The following is a 16,575-nucleotide window of genomic DNA, read 5'->3' on the forward strand; positions in this document are numbered from 1 at the left end:
CCAAGGTGCCTGCCTTCCCCAGGGGCTCAGGGGCTGCTGGGAGACAGGCCGTGACCACATCTCGGCCACGCCAGGCGCCCTCAACAGCCCCAGTCAGGAGCCATGCCACCCCAGGCTGCAGCCTCTGACGGGATCCACAGCCTCTGCGAGCTCTCTCAACACTGGCCCCCTCCTCTGTGACACAGACCGTGAGTTCCTATTTAGCAGTCACCTGGGCACCTACCTGTCAGGGGACTGGGGGGGTCCTGCCCACCGGGCAGGAGGCGAAGACAGCTGGGCCGGGAGGTGGGGTGGCCCAGGTAGGCGCGCAGGGGAGGGCTGGGCGCTGTCCTGTCCACACCAAGCCTTGTGGCCCGAGAAGTGACAGTGCGGCTGGCGTGTGGGCCGTGGGCCTGGAGGACACGGTCCCTGAGCTCCAACCCTGTGCGTGTCTGAGGACAGTGACCGCCCCCATCACCCCTGTCCCTTGGAGGAGTCACAGGCCTGGAGGGGCTGCTTCCCATGAGGGGCTTCCAGAGAGAGCAGGAGGGGGCTTTGAGCTGGGCCCCGGACCGAAGAAGCGATTTCAATACAAGGAGGTGAGGGTGGGAAGGACATTCCAGCAAAGGTGCCAACAGGGGCAAGGCCTGGATGGCAGGCCATGTTTCCTTCCCTCTGCTCAGCTCGTGTGGACAAAGCTGACCTCGGTGCTGGCTATGGGGATGGGGCAGTGATGGCCTGGCCTCAAGGTGCCTGTGGGTCACTGGGAGGGGCCCTCCTGCCAGCGGGCTGGCTCCGGGCCTCTTCTCCTTCCCTGGGGCAGGGCAGACGGGCCCAGGGTGCTCCCCAGGAGGACAGGCGTGTTCCAAGGGTGGGTCGCTCCCTCGGGAATCCAGGCGAGCGCAGGGCCCAGACAGATTTCGTGAGTCCACGTTTATTAGGAAAAGCGTCACAATTAAGAGTCAAGATCATACTGTGAAACTCATTAAAACACAGATTCCAAATCACCTTAAATTATTCTGATTTCTGTGAGACGTGACGCCCGGGAGGAGCCCCTGTCCCACGCAGGGACCGTGACAGCCTCACGCAACTCCTCGCCCAGCAGCCGGCCAGGGGACACGACGGTTCTGTGCCTCTTTCCAGCTGCTCGGACCTGGCGGGGAGCTGAGGCGGGGGCCGCACGCGGGGCGGGGAGTGAGCCGGAGAAGCTGCCAGTCCAAAGTGGGGGACATTCCACCCCCAGGGGAGCACTCTGGGGACCGCGGTCGGCTGGTCCCTCCTGCCGGAAGCCGTGGCCCAGGCCTGGGGCCTGCTGAGCGGGGCTCCGGGGCCTCCGTCACGGGCATCCTTGAGTTGGCACGGGCTGGGCCCGCCCTGCCCTGCCTGCCTTCTCCAGGGGTCCTGGGTTCGAGTCTGAGGGTGTGGTACCCCCAGACCCCGTCCAGGCTGCCCCTCTGTCTCCTCTCAGGAAGCCCCCTGGGGCCTACCAGGGTGGGCCTGCACTCCCCGTGCTGTCTCTTGGCCGTACGTGGGACGGACCAAGTGCCTCGGGTGTCCAGCCTGCGCCCTGCCACCGTGTCCCAACTGCTACACGAGTGACGTGGGGTCCACGGTGTGGTCTCAGAGCCGAGAGGGGCCCCCGAACCCAGCCGAGTTCTAGTACCCGCCGGCTGGGGAGAGGCGGCCTCAGGGACCCTTTAAGAGCAGGCTCTCAGGGCAGCGTGGCTCACGGTGGGGGGGGGGGGGTCTGGGGCCTGCGAGGGAGGGGCCAGTGACCCAGGGGGCCCCTGCTGGGTGGGAGGTGGGCCCGGCCGCCCGGGGCTCCTCCGGGCCTTCCCTCGAGGGCCTGGGGCCCCGAGCCGCCATCAGGACCCCTCTTCGGGGCCCCTGCGGGGCACAGTCAGCTGCTCGTAGGTGGGCAGGGCGTTGCCCGGCAGGAAGAGCTCAGGGTTGGTGGGGCCGCAGGGCTGCACCTGAGCCCCGCCCCCGCTGGGGGGGCGGCTCCCCGGGGGGCCCCCGTGGTGCAGGGACAGCAGCTGCTGAAGCATGTCCGTGATGAGCACCAGCCTCTGGTCCAGCTGCGCCACCTGCGGAGACCGGAGCAGAGGTGAGGCCGGCGGGGGCAGCCCAGGTGTGCACGTGGCCTCGGGGGCCCCGGGGCTCCGAGAAGCCCGGGGGCGGGAGGTGCCTCCGTGCAAATGCGAGCCGCGCCCGGGCCCGGTCACGCCTGCGTGCGCGCGGAACGAGCACACGTGTGTCCGGGCCCCCCCACCCCCCGTGTGTCTGCACTTGTGCAAGAGGCCCCTCCCGCCCCTTCTCCCGAAAGTGGAGCCCTGGGAAGGGCTCGAGGGTCACGGGGTGGGGTCTGCCCTCTGCCTGACCCCTCTGCCCCCCGACCAACGGCACCACCGTCTTCCCGCTGAGCCAGAAAATCAGGACCCCGTGTGCACCGACCCCCCCAGGGGTCAGGCCAGGGTCCCCGGCGCTCTCTCTGGCCACGTGGCCCGACACTCTGTTTCAATAGTCTGTCCTGCTCTGGGCACTGGGGCTGCCCCTGGTGGACAAGACAGGGCCACCCCGTGAAACGGGAAGCAAATGCGGGCGCAGCACGGCCCGGGGCCAGCGAGCGCTTCCCCGCCAGGGGCTGCTGGGTAGCCAGCCAGGAGTGCAGGGTCGGGGGCCAGCCTGGGGCGGCGCAGGGAGTCCCGGTGGGCCCTGGGTTGGGTCCTGCCCGCAGGGAGTAGGCCAGGAGGCGTGCCGAGCCGGTGAGCCGTGGGCCCGTGGGGTCCGGGTGTGGGCCAGGGTCTGGGGTCGCGGTGCCCTTGAGGGTGATTCCTTCCCGGTGCTCCATCAGAGAAGAAATCAGGCCTTCCTTCCGCTGCCTGGGGTACCGGGAGCACCGGAAGGACTGGGAGCGGTGGGGACGGGAGAGGAGGAGCGCAGTTCTACCTGAGGGCTCCGTCCTGGGCCGCCCCGGGGCCCACTTCCCCGGGACCAGGCAGAGCCGGGTGCTGGCTGGCCGGCCCCGGGGAAGATGGCTGCGGGGCGAAGCGGCCTTAAACCCCCGAGGGCTGGAGACCCAGGAGCTGGTCCCCAGGGCGGCCGGCTTCCGAGGTGGTGTGGCCGCCCGCCCCCCTCCTGCCCACCCTAGACCCGGAGCTGGAGGGGAGGGGCGGGGAGGGAGGGGATGGTCGAAACGAGATGCAGAGGGGGTCCCTTCTGAGGAGCTGAAGGAGTCCCTTCACCTGAGACCCTGTACCAGGTAGGCCAAGATGGGGGCCAGAAGGAGGAACCCCCGTCCCAGCAGCAGCCCCCCTCCATCAGAAGGGCTGTGGGAGGGGCCCTGCCCCTTCCCCAGAGGCAAAACCCAGGTGCCCCGTCTCCCAGCTCTGTGGGGCTGAGGCCGGTGCCTCCCTCAGATGGAGCTGGGTCTGAGACGTAACCTGTGTAAGGTCCCCGGACAGGGGCCTGGTCCTCTCTTCTCCCGGATAAATCTGGTGCAGCAGCCCCGGCTGTAGAGGGAAGGGGAAGGGGAGTGGGCTTCTCTGGCTCAGCTGGGGTGGGGCCTGGGGCCGCTCCGCTCAACCACCCCCTGAACACCCCCCGGATGACCGTCCAACACCCTCGTTCTCTGTAGAGCCATTTGGAGGCCACTGACCGAGGCCCCAAGAAGAGGACTTGCTCACGGCCACCGGCCGGGACCCCCGCCTCTCCCATTTCACCCCTGCGGCCCCCACCCCTGGGCTTCTGTGCTGGGAAGACACGCATGTCAGGCAGGGAGGAGTCAGGGCAGAAGCAGCCGGTCCTGGGAAGGGGTGAGAGCAGGGGTCTGGGCTGAGCTCAGAAGGCTGAGTGGACACTCACAGTGACCGGGACAGGAGGCGACGCGGCGGGGGGGGGGGGCTTGCTCGCCGTCACAGCCAAACCCCACCTCCCTCCCTGGCCCGAGACTCCCGGGGCCCCTCAGTTCCACTACCTGCGGGCACCCTGGGAGGCCCAGCGGAAGTCACCTGGGCTCCCCGAGGCCTGCACACCAGTGGCTTTGAACAAGGCACATCCGGGCGTGGCCCAGTGGCACTTAACTGGCCGCAGCTCGGGTATCGATCGGTTTGGCATTAATTAAAGCACCAAGTACATTACAGAAGAGGATCTGTGGTTTCATAAGCTTTCACCCTGCGGCACGTGCACATCTGTCGAAGCCCCCAGGTGCGCGTGTGGGTATGGAAGCCTTTACAGGGTGTTCTGGGGCAAAGAGGAAACAGAGGTGTGGCAGGGATGCGGGAGGGGCGGGGGAGGCCGGGCCTCTCCTGGCCGCCTGGGCACCGTCCTGCGGTCCGTGCTGGGGCCGGCAGGGGTGCGGTGAACGGTGGGGGGGTGGTGGGTGGGCCAAGCCTTCCAGAGCCCTCCCGGCCCCTTCCCCCGGAGCCGTGCCCCTCCTGGAGCTCAGTGGCTGGCCTTGGTGCCACTCCCTGCCCCCAGGGCTACCTTGCGCTCAGCTGCTGGCTCTGAGCACCCCAAGTCTGCCCTGTACTCCCCAGCCCCTAGGCCCTGCCCCTCAAGGCTGATGGAGTCCGACACTCTTGTGCTTGGGGGCAGGGCATCAGGGTGGTCCCGGGACCCATGCAGCAGCCCCTTGGCAGGGGCCTTACTCGCCCGGGCCGGTGGGCTCCGGAGGGCCCGAGCTGGGGTGACGGGCGGGTAGCTCCTGTCTGGCCCTGGGCCTGACTCTGTCACTTCCCAGAGAGATGGTCCCTGAGGTGGCCTTGTCCTGCGCTCTCTCTTCTCCACTTGGGCACGGGTGACTTTGTCCCGCTTACACGGTGAAGGTGACGTGATGAGCACTCAGAGGGCCGGGGTAGCTGCCATGGGCCACAGAGGCGCGTCCACCTGGCGGGTGCCCAGGGGAAGGCCGCCGCGCTCGGGCCCCGGAGCCGCTGGGGCAGATGGGTTTTGGGGATCTGGGACCTCATCCTTCCTTGCAATCTGATAGGGACTGAAAGACTAAGGCCGACAAAAGCGCCCTTGTTCCTGGTCTCAACTCAGCAGACGATGCACGCGGCCCTCGCAGGAGAAAAAGGCAGTTAGAGTAACAGCTAGCGAGAGGGCCCCGGGCGGCTGGTGATCAAACCCGAGGCGACAGGGTTCCTGTGTGATGTGGTTATGAATTTGTTTTCAAAAGAAAATCTTGAAAAAGAGTCTTTCAAGGGAAATTTTTGCAGAACCTGCCTGGCCTTGATCCCAGCCCCAGATCTGCTGATGGCCCTGGCCGCACTGGTGGGAGACAGCCAAGGGGTGGTGGGGGGGGGATACCAAGGCCTGGGGCTCGAGGGAGGGAGCCCCCTCCTCTGGGAGGCAGCTCGCGGTGCCCTGGGGCCACGGGCGGTCAGGGTCTCAAGGTGGGGCAGGACCCGCTCTCGGGACATCTGAGAGCCGTCTGTAGGGTCCCGGGACGAAGGTCACTTGGGCCCTCCTGTTTGCAGACTGTCCAGGACCCGTGTGGGCTGCAGGGAGTTGGGGGTCCGAGGCTCAAGGCACGCAGGAGTCTGGGGCCCCAGCTGGCTCCACGCTGGCTCGCACGCCAGGGACACGCACGGCGACACGGCTGCCATGACTCAGCTCGTCTGCATAACCTCACCTTTCACCTGCCCTCCATCCGTCTTGCAGGCCCCCCGCTCTCCCCCTCCCATGTCACAGATACCAGGGAGGTGCGGGAGTGAAGGCCCAAGGAACGTGGGGGCCCTGGGGCTGCCGCCGGCCGTCTTCTCCCCCCCCGCCCCTCCGCTGCAGACCTGAGACACCTGCACGGTCCCCGTTCTCCCGGCCCCACCACTGTCGAGCCTATTAGACGGCGAAGCGGCCGCGGTCCAGGTGCACCTCGAGTCCCTGGAGGCTTCCTGGAGGAAGGGGTGTGGCTGGCCCACAGCTGGGGGCAGGGCTAGGAGGGACTCGGGGTAGGGGTACCTTCCCCCAGCCAGGAGGGAGCCCTGTGCTGGAAAGCTCAGGGCAGAAGCCCGCCTTGCCTGTCCAGGGCCCCAGGGCCCCAGCAGCACCCCAAAGTCTCACCCCAAAGTCTCCCGCCACCCCTTCCAAACACACAGAGCTCATGCGAAGCCACCAACACAGGGTGGGACACGGGGTCTGAGGAGTGAATGCCGACCGGCCCGCCCCATGACACAGCCCGGCCACGCCGAGCGGGACCACGGGCCCTGCTGGACGCAGGAAGGACCGAGGGGGTGACACCCTACCTGGGGCCGTGGGGCCACCGAGCAGGTGGTCCCGTCCCCACTGCGGGACTTTTGGGGCCTCTATCCCTGTAGACTGCCACGCCTGTGCCCTGCTCCTGTGGGCGTGGCCCCTGGCCCTCGCTCAGAAAGCCGCTGCCTGGTCAGGGAGGGCGGCGGGGGTCACGGGGACCTATGACTTTTGCCCCCTGTGCCCTCCCGCACATGCCGGGCACCCGTGTCCACGCGGAGGTGTTGGCTCCATCTGGGGTCTGCCTGCCCAGAGCTCTCCCCACAGACTGTGCCGGCAGGAGGGCCCCCTGATGCGACAGCCGTGGTCCGCTGCCCTCTGGATCTGGAGCGCGCCAGGCTCGGGCGGGGGACACACACCGGCACGTGCACACTGCGAGCACACGGCGTCCTGCACTCCCATCTAGGCCTTTCCACCTCTCTGGGCCCGGCCCGTCCCTTCCGCGGTTTCCTCGCCTCAGGAGAAGGTTGCAAATCTCGGCGTCAGGCTCGGCATCGTGTCTGTCGGCGGGGCCGGGGAGAGCCCTGCCCCCCCTTCCCCCGCCTCGGCCCAGCCCAGGCTAGGCCGCCATGCTCCCTGGCTGGGACGGGTGCAGTAGCCTGTCAGCCAGCTTTCCCCTGCAAAGAGCTCCACCTCAGTCCCAGAAGCCGCGTCCCTGCTGTGGCACGTCCCCCTTGGCTTTCTGGCCTCCCCTCCTTCTTCCCTCTTTATTCAGTCCACTCCCGACCTCCGGGCCGGTCCGTAAACATGGTGGCCTGTGTCGGGGACGCTCCTGCTGTCTGCACCAGCCACTCCCACCCTTAGGTCTTACCAACATCACCGACCGAGCTCGCCGCCCTCCCGATCCCCCTGAGCAGCGCCTAACCTCTTTCCCCCGAGACGCCCAGTGTGGGTTTGTGTCGCTCATCAGAATTAGGCTCCACGCGCCCGGGACCCCCGCCCTTCCTCGCCGGCGCTGGGGGGCTCCGGGGAACGCTGGCAGAATCAACGTAGCGGGTGCTACGGGGCCCAGCCCCCCGGGGACCCTCGGGCCAAGGGGAAGGGGGGAGTCGCGAGGTGTCCCTGCCCGGCGGGCGGCCCGGCCGGCCCCGAGCGCGCATGCGGCCTGCGCTGGGCCCCCGACTCCTCGGGGCTCGGGAGCCCCCTCCCCCACGGCAAGCCGTTGACAACAGCACCCGTAAATCACCCTCTCGGGAGGGCCCGTGGGGCCGGGCCGTCTTACAGAGCTGGGTATGAGTGGGAATAGATCACAGCACTTCGTAACGTCCTAATTTATGGCAGGAGACGGTGTAATTGCGTTTATGGCTTTGTTTTAGTGCTTTCGCTCTTGGAGGAAGACCGACCGTGTTTCTAGCTGCTGGGGTTTACTGCCAGTCCTCGGGGCAGCCGCTCGGCTGGGCCTTTCCGCTCTGCGGCCAGCGGGCGTGCACCCAGCCGCCCCGGGGGGCGTGCAGGGGAGCCGCGGGAGGCTGGGAGGGGGTGGCTGTGTGCATACAGGTGTGTCGCATAAGCGCGGGGTCTGGGTGCAAGGGGAGGGCCGGGCACCGGACAGGCCGCTTGGGTTCGGGTCCCAGCGGGGTGGGCTGGGGTGGGTCGCTGCCTGAGCCCACTTCTCCGGGCGATGGCACAAGCCCCCTCGGCGGGAAGCTGCAGGGATTGAAAGGGTTCACGCTCGGGACCCCGGAACCAGGGCCCGGCACCCGCTGAACTCCGACGAAGGGTCCCGCTGGCTCGTGACCAGTGATTCCTGAGAGCGCGTGTTCAGGCGTGCACGTGTGCTGTGCGGACTGAGGCTGAGCCAGGATTCCGGCGCAGGCCGGTTGGCGTGTGTGTGTGCACACGCGTGTGCACGCACACCCACACCGGGCTTTACGGAGCACGGGAGACTGTGTCGGGGGATGCGTGGGCCGCTCGGGTGTGATTTTACACAGTTCGCCGCCCACCAAATCGTCCCCTGAGCTGCCGAGGGTGTGAGCGTGTCTAGCGGGACCTTGAGGCCCCTGGGCCTTTGCACGTGCCAAGGAGGTGAGCGCCGGTCCACAGCCGGTGGTGCTGCTGGGACAGCGCGACACAGGGGGTGAGCAGCAGGGGCCCCACTCGGCGGGGGGCTCTGCGAGGTGCCAGGTGTCTTCCAACAGGGACTCGTGGCCAGCAACACGCGTTGTGTCCTTCCGCCGTCTCCCAGGCCTTCTGCTTGGGTGAACACGGGCCCAGAGAGGCAGGAGACACGGCAGCCACTGCGTCTCGGCCCCAGCACCGGTGTCACGGGGGGCTCGATGGGTGGGCACTTTGCTAAGGTGAGTGTTTTGGAGGCTGCGGACCAGGGCCCCTGTCCCAGCCCCTGTCCCTTGCGTCGCCTGCTGTGCCGTTCGCGCTGCAGGGCGGATGGAGGAGGCCGCGCACATGGAGGAGGCAGGTGGCCTGAGCCGGGTCTCGGCCGGGTCCTTGGCGTACCGTGACCGGACGGTGAGGGCCTGGTCAGTGCCACTCCCCAGGCCCCTTCCGGAGGACTGCCTGGGCCTGGCTGGCCCTCGCTGAGCACGCCGCAGGAGCACGGGCCGCCTGCCTCTGAGAAAGTCCTTCTCCCCGCCCACAGACACGTGCTTGCCTGGGGGCGGGAGAAGGGGGGACCCCCAGCACCGCCGGGTTCCGGGCCGTCCGCCGACGGGGGCCTCAGGATCATGGCGCAACCCTGCACACCCAGCCCCAGGGCGTCCCTCTGCACAGACACCCCCAACTCCAGGCCCCAGCTCCGTGCTCCCCGCAGGGACTCCAGGACCTCGCCTCCGCCGGCACACGGGTCTCACGGGGTCTCGGCCCAGCAGGTCCCAGACGGCACTTGGGCTCCAGCCTGCCCCCAGCCCTGTCCTCCCAGCTCAGACATTCACACAGTACGGCACTCAGTACCTCCCACCCGCTGGGGTCCTGAATCCAACCCCTGGCCTCTCCTTCTCCGACACCCCAGCCTGGCCGGCCGCGTCGCTGGATGGGACTGTCCTAGCCACTTGTCACCCACGGGCTGGGCCGTCTCCCTTTCGCCCTAGACAGCTGCCAGGCCGAGCTTCCCCCCGCGGACCTGCGCTACCGCCCCCCGCGGAATTCCTGGAGTGAAAGCGAATCTTCTGCAGCCCCCTCACCCAGTCCTCCCTGATCCTCTTCTCTCAGACCCTGAGCACATACGCCCCTGTTGGTCCTGCCCCAGGGCCTTTGAACGTGCTATTCGCTCTGCCACCACGTCGTATAACCTCAGCTCCAATGTTGAGAGCAGACTTCCCCGACCTTTCCAGCCAGGAGCCTCCTGATCTCACTGCTCACAGTTCCGTTTGCACCTCTCCCCGCTCCGCAAAATGTCCTAGTGTGTTGGTTTACGTGCTCGTGGCCCCTTCCACCAACCGAAGGCTCCTGAGGCCAGGCCTTCGACCACGCTGTCACTGTTGTATCCCCAGAGGGTCTCCCAGAGCCTGGCATGTAGTAGGTGCCAGGTAGATACACGTGGCATAAAGTTGGTGCCTCACAAATACTGCTGGCTGAGCAGACGAGGCCCCCTGACATTCTCTGGGGGCCCCAGTGCCAGGCAGGAGGGACAGAGGTCCCCCAAACCCAGGGCTTGCTCTGTCTCTGGAGCAAGGGCCAGGAGCACTGCCGCCACTGCTCTCAGGCCTTTTCATTGTCATTGATTTACAAGGGCTCTTCGTATATTAAGGAACTCTGTCCTTTGACACGTACATCCCGACCGGTTTTCCCTAGTGTGTTATTTGCGTCGTGAATCAGTTTGTGGCAATCGTGAATATTATGTTTTGTCTTGCCGTACAAAAGTCTTATTTATCTGTTTGCTTTTTCATGCAGTGGGCGTTATCCCTCTTCCCCTTTCTGGCTTCTAGATTTCTGTGCACACTTGGGTGGCCCTTTCTTCCTGGTGATTTTTTGGATGTGTACTTTACCCGCAAATCTTTGATTTGCATGGGAGTTAGTTTGAACTAAGGTTTCAGTGCTGATCCTATCGATGCACCGAACTTTACTGAGTGGCCTTCCTTTTCCCCTCTGCACGCGAAGACCTTTTCATACACGATGTTCGTTACGCCCCAACCTACCTTGCCATCTGCGCCAAGACCCTAATAATGGCGGCCTAACAACGCGCTTTGCTCTGGGTCATTCCTACACAGCAGGGCTGTTCTTTCTGGAGGTGGAGAACCTCGGTAGCTCTGTCCCCGGGCCCAGCAGAAGAGGCCTCGAGGGGAGCGGGGACCAGCTCACCGGGACAAGACCAGTGTGCTCTGCCCTTGGTCCCCATGGCCCGAGGGATGCGTTCTTCTGCTCCCACCCGGGGGAAGCCTGTCCTCTGTCCCACTGTGTGGTCCGAGACCATCGCCCGCCCTGCCGGCCCCGGCCTCGGAGCCCCCTGTCTGGCCCCGCTCCCGCCCCCTCCCTCCTGGCCGTGAGGAACATCCTCCTGGGACCCCACGTGGCTCGTGCCTCAGCTCGTCCACGTTCTGCCATCTCCTCCACGAAGCCTCCCTGGGTTCTGTCCTGCATGCAGAGAACTGCCCCCCAGGCCCCGGCCCCCGTCTACCTTTCCTTTCCTCCAAAACTCATGCCCACACCACCGGCCTGTTTCTCATGGGTTTTACTTCCTGTCCCCCCCCCCCCGGATGAAAAGCCCTGCAGAATCTGTGGGCGCTGTGCTGTTCGTGGACACAGTCCGTCCTCCCGGACACGCAGTCCCCTGCCCTCCCCCTGCACCTTCGTCGGGGACGACACATCCACGGCCCCAGCAAGCCCCACTGAGCCCTCCGAGACCGGCTTACACAGCAACGCTTCAGGGAGAAGGCTCTCGGCGCAGAGGGGGTCGGGGCAGAGTCAGGGGGACCCGGAAGGGGGGTCGGGGTGGTGGGCTGGGGGAGACCCCGGGCGGGGCTCGGGCCTCCCTGCCGGGCCGGCCAGCCCCCAGCGGGGCCTCCGGGGGGTCCCGGCAGCGGAGGCCAAGCAGGGGCCGCCGCCCGCCCTGCCCACGTCCGGCAGCCCTGGGCCGGGCCGACGGAGCCGCCCTGCTCGGGGGCCGGGCAAGCGGGAATGTAGGGCAGGCTGGAAACGGGGGCTGGAAGCGAGAGGCCGTGTTTATGTTGGCGGTGCAAACGCCCCACCTGCGTTTGATTCTCCCCCGCCTCCCCCCTGCGCTGCCCCTCTGACGAGCCTCAGAGTCCAGGAAGCCAGGGGGACGCCGGGCAGGACACTTTGTACCTGGAGCCAGCGGCGGGGCGGGGGGGGGGGTGCCTCGGCCGAAACCCCAGGCCGGCAGGAGGGTGATACCCCGCCCGGCGACGGCTGGCAGGTGGGCAGGGGCTGCCGGTGGCTCTGCTGGCCGTGTGCTTTCTGCCACCGGCTGCTTCTGGTCGGGCCTGGCCACCCCCACGCCCCCACCCGGGGGGGCCCTTGGCCGGGGCCTGGCGTACGGGAGCCCTAAGCCCGCCAGCCTCCGGGCCACCTAGCGGTGCCCCCTCCAGGCTCGGCTCACCCTCCCTGCAGCTCTCCATGGCCAACAGACCTCGCCTCTGCCCTCACAGCCCGTCTTGGCCCTAAGCGCAGCCCATGGAGATCTCCCTACTGCCCTTGGAATGGAGACACGGCCCCGCCTTGGCCACAGGGCCCCTCACGGTCTGGGCCCTGTGTCCCACCTCAGTCCCTGCCCCTTCATGCCCCAGGCTGGCTTCTTCTGGTTCCTTGGATGCGCCACAACCCTCCCTGCCTCAGGACCTTTGCACCAGCCGGTCCCACTTCCTGGAATAGTCCACCCCTCCGCAGAGCCCACGGATCCTTCTCCTTCTTCTGCCCCGGGCACCGCTGGCATTGTTTGCTTCCTCAACATCTGCCTCCCTGAAAGCAGGGACAGGCCATCCCTGACCCCTCACCGGCCGGCTGACTCTGGGCCCAACGGGGAGGGGACAGCTGCGTGGGGCAGCTGAAGGGGCCCGTCTGAGAATGGAGGTCCCCGTGTATGTGGTTGGGTCTCCTGGGGGGCAGGGTCTGGCTCCCCTGGACAGTCCCTCAGGCCCATGAAAGAAGGAGAAGGCCCCAGCGCGTCCCCCAGGTTCCCAGCACCTCACAGCTGCCTCTGACCAGTTCCCTGTCCCCCAGCTCCGGCCACACCCACGGCCCGGAGCGTTTTCTCTGCACCCCTCTCTCAGGCCGCGCTCCCTGGCCCCGCTCAGCCTGGGCCCACAGGCTGGGGCCCGTGCACCCAACCCCACCTGCCCGGCCCCGCCGGCCGAGCCCCCTCCGCAGTCCACGGCCCGGCCCGGCTGGGGGTTCTCGTGGGGCTCTGGGAGAGTCACGTGGCCGGTGGCGGGGAGGCTGAGGGCTCAGAGGACAACCTCCCCCCCCCCCCCGCCTCCATCCCCCAGCTGTGCAGGCTCCGAGGGACTCAGGGGAGGGGGCTCTGCTCCGGGAAGTGGCCTTCTGGGGGCCGTGGCCAAGGCTGTGCTCTGCAGTGGCCCTTCCACGTGGCCCCTGCACCTGCCTTTCTGCTCCCACTGGCCCCTCCTTGGCCCGGGGCTCACAGTCAAGCCTTGAGGGACGACCCTCCCCTCTTGCTAAAGGGTTCTTCCTCCTTTATTCTGGGGACTGGGCTGCCCCGCAGGTGGGGTGGGCCTCCTGTGACCCCGCCTCCGACACGCCCTCGACCCCAGAGACCACTGGCCCCCGACAGAGCACTTTGTCACCTTCCCCACCCCCTTGCCACCAGGAAGGATCGCTTCTGCCCGACACCTGTCCCCCTGGCCGCTTGGCTAAGCCACACGCTGTGTCCCCCGCTCCCCCGCCGCTGCAGACCCGGGACAGTCCGCCCGCATCCGGCCCGGGGGTCCCCCAGAACGCTGCCGGCTCGCACCCTGCTGGCCCACTCACCTCCCACGGTCTGCCGCCTCCCCCAGAGCTCTGCGTGCCCTTCTCCGTCTGCACCTCGAGGACCCGGGGGAGAGGGGTCCTCTGCCCTGGCCTGTCCTCGGGCTGTCCAGCCACCGTCCGAGGCCGCCCCGCAGAGAACACCAGCCAGCTTAGCTCTCTCCCCTCTCCCCAGGTCACCGGCATGCCCCCCCCCCCCTCCACCAGCAGACTCCCCATCACGAACAAGCAAAATGAACGAGGCCCTCCCTTGACTTTGCCCCGTGGCCACAGCCCCCCCGTCTCTCCTGGGAGGGGCTGTCCCCTGTCCTCTGGGCCCAGGCCGGGCAGCACCTGCGTCCAGCACCACGCACGGGCCTCCTGCCTGCTGGGCCGCCTCTGCAAGACATCAAGGCGTCTGGGACTCAGTGAGTCCTCTCTGGGCCCGACGTCTCCCCCAGGCCGCTCCTGTCTGAGATCCCTGCTTAGGTAAGGGGTCAGGTCAGAAATCCCGGGGCCTCCCGGCTCCTTGCTCTCGGATCTCTCATGTCAACCAACCCCAGAGGCACCAGCGTGGTCAAGGCTGGACACATTCGGGGCCCAGCAGATCGATCTCGAATCTGAGCCTCCTTCCTGCCCGCCATAGCCGTTGCCCTGGGCTGAGCCACCAGCAACCCACCGCATGCCACGGCCGCCTCTCACCTGCGGCCCCATAGCCACTCTTAGACCTCAGGAGAAGGGCTTAATCTAAGGGCTCCCCACGCCCTCAGCGCCAAGGCCAGGGTCACCGTCGTGGCCCTGATGCCCATCGCAATCCGGTCACGTCTTCCTTGCTGCCCCTGCTTGATCGGCTCTGTCTTATGGGCCTTCTGTGCAGGCTCAGTCCTGCCACGGGGCCTTTGCACCTGCTGCCCGTGAGGCAGGCTCTCCGCTCTGTGAGCTTCAGGCTGCCTCTGCCGTCCTTGAAGCATTTACATAAGCGCCCCTCTCAGGTACCACCCCATCCCGGCATGCCTGTGACCTATCCGCTGCCCCGTCCTCGGCCCCTGTCACCGTTTTGCCGCCCTGTCTCCTTTTGCGTCTCTGTCCACTGCAGATGGTCAGCTCCTTGAGGGCGGGGCTCGTCGCAGCTGCTAGGCCAGGGCCGGGCGCATAGTAGGCGCTTCGTGAAGACTCGTGCAGAAGGGGCCACCAGAGGCCGGAACTGTTCAGGTCGGCTCCGGGGAGGGCGGCCAGCAGAGGGGCTGAGGGGCTCGGCCCGCGTGTGTGCTCGTGCACGCGTGCGTGCGTGGGTGCACACACACGAGCTTCCGCCAGGGCTGTGCCGAGGGCCACACCGGCTGCGGGTGAAAGCTGGCACCTGCAGGACTCGGGGGTGGCGGCCGGGGCGGGGGTGCGGGAGGGCTGAGGCACAGGCCGGCCCCCCGCGGTCCCCGGGGGCCCTGCCTGCTCTCGAGGGGCCGGGGTGTCGGGTCTCACTGCCTCTCCCGCCTTGGTCCTGGCCCGGAGACAGCAGCCCCATGACTCAGCAGCCCGGCGCAGGCTGCAGCTGTGGCTGAACTAGACGGGCAGGCAGCCCCCGGCCCCCCGGCCCCCCGGCCCCCGGGCCCCCGGGCTGGGACCCAGCCCGCGGCTGCTCCCCCACCCCCACTTCCTGCTCAAGCTCCTAGGACAGGATTCCCTGAATTCGCCGCCCCCTGAGGCTGGAACCAGGTTGCAGGCTGGGCCCGAGGGCTCTGGGCTGGGGTCCCAGATGGGGGCCGGGGTGGCCGGGCCTGGAATCTGGCATCCAGCCCCTTTCCTGGCACCTGCAAAAGAGCCTGTGGGGAGGGAGGCGTGGGACGTGCCCGACGGCAGGGCCGGAGCCCCCTTCCGGAACCTGCCTTCCTAGGGAAGTCGCAGGGGCTTCCTCCCCTGTGGGCTCAAGCCCAGCGTCCTGCCTGGAATGTGAGGCCTCGCTGGGAGCTTGGGGTGTGCCTTCCCCACGTCGTGGAAGTGACAACGCCCTCCCAAGGCTGTTCCCTCCTGGCTCGTGAGGCCCGGGGCCCTGAGCCAGAAGCCCCCTCAGCCTGTCCTTCCTCTGCCCGACGCTGTCTGCCTCTTACACAGCCCTCGGGACGGGGAGCTCAGTATCTCATGGGTAAGCCCAGCATGCTCGCTCTGTCTGGGTGTTGGGGCAGATCCCTCCACGAAGCACGAACCCAAGCCCCGGCAGAGCGGGCAGATGGGCCTCCGGGAGGCTTGGGCTGGGGCGGGAGCGCACAGGCAGCTCTCCGAGGCCTCCCACAGAGACTTCGGGTCCTCCGGCCATCAGAACAGCGAGGGGCCCTCCAGGCTCGCCTGTCCTCTCTGCCCCCGCAACCGCCCCCTCCCTGGCACCTCGGTGCTGCGCCCGGCACCCTGCCCTGTGCCTTGCCCGCGCTCTGCCCACTGCCCCCCTCCAAGTCCCTCACCCTTCACGGCTCAGCTTGGGGTGGTTCCCACCTCGCCGGGTCTGGGCGCCTCCCCGGGACCCACCTCCCGGGGACGTGTGGACCCGGGGAGGCCTGTGCTCTCACCTGGCCACAGCCAGGCACAGCAGGTGCTCGGTGTCATGTGTGGGGGCGGACCCGAGCCTCTGTCCCCCGGCCGCCCCGGCCCGGGTGCCCAGGCCCTGGCCATGCTCCCTGTGGCTAAACAGGGTGTTGCTGCAACCCCTCCCCCCCCCGCCCCCCACCGAGACCGACTCTCTGGGAAGCGGGTGAGGAGGTGGGGGAGCAGGGTGGGCGGGCAGGAAGTTGCCGGGGCTCCAGGCCAGGCCCCGAGTGCTCCAGCCCCATCTGGACAGAATTGGCCGGTCCCGCGCCCTCTCTGCTCCCAGCACCCCTCCTTCCCAGGCAGGCGGACGTTCCCGGCCCTCCCCTCCGTCCCCGTTCCCTGGCCCACCTTCCCTACTGTTGCCTGAGGTCCCTCCCTGGGGCCCCTGCCCTTGGGGTTCTCGCTGGCTCCCCCGTTCTGCTGGCTGGGTGTGGCCGACCGCCTGGTCAACAGCCCGACCCCACCACCTGCCAGCACGGGCCCTGGCCCTCGGTCACCTCTCCTGGCTTTTGTCGTGGCCTCTGTTAGGCACGCGTGGGAGGGGCGCTCTGAGAGGCGGTGGAGGGGTGGGTCTGCCCGTCCGGGGCCTGGGCCAGTCTCTCGACCCCCTGCCCCGCAGTCTCGTCCCGGTCACGGGGGCAGGTGGTGGTCAAGTCATTTACAGTCACTGACGGATGACAAAGTGCCATGGCCGGGAGGGCAGGGGCCCAGGGCAGGCCCGGAAGGTTGTGGCCGTGCCCGGGGGCCCATCCTGCGGCACAGGTGACCCACAGATCAAGGTGGTCTTTACACAGGTGCCGGGAGAGGGCACAAATCCCCAGAGTTCCGGGCTCCTGGTTGGGGCGGTGTCCCGGGAGGGGAGCCCGGGGGGCAGGTGGGGTGGCCTGGCTC

General features: G+C 67.8%; 1 protein-coding gene across 6 annotated transcripts in view; it reads right to left on the reverse strand.

Annotated features, from left to right (window-relative positions):
- Positions 1-897: 897 nt before the first annotated feature.
- The window catches only part of KCNQ1 (potassium voltage-gated channel subfamily Q member 1), a 321,222-nt gene continuing 305,544 nt past the window's right edge, over positions 898-16,575 (reverse strand). For 3 of the 6 annotated variants that reach the window (XM_011287088.4, XM_045039717.1, XM_045039716.1), the window contains exons 16-17: positions 3,423-3,491; positions 898-2,066 (exon numbers count right to left, since the gene is read on the reverse strand). In XM_011287088.4, the coding sequence (XP_011285390.4) occupies positions 1,845-2,066; positions 3,423-3,491 (291 nt within the window). In that variant the 3' untranslated portion in view covers positions 898-1,844. The remainder of the gene's footprint in view (positions 2,067-3,422; positions 3,492-16,575) is intronic. The other 3 variants (XR_002736472.2, XM_023240184.2, XM_023240189.2) reach the window with 3 other exon arrangements.

Source organism: Felis catus, chromosome D1 (assembly GCF_018350175.1).
Source record: "Felis catus isolate Fca126 chromosome D1, F.catus_Fca126_mat1.0, whole genome shotgun sequence".
In the NCBI taxonomy this organism is placed as follows: Eukaryota; Metazoa; Chordata; class Mammalia; order Carnivora; family Felidae; genus Felis; species Felis catus.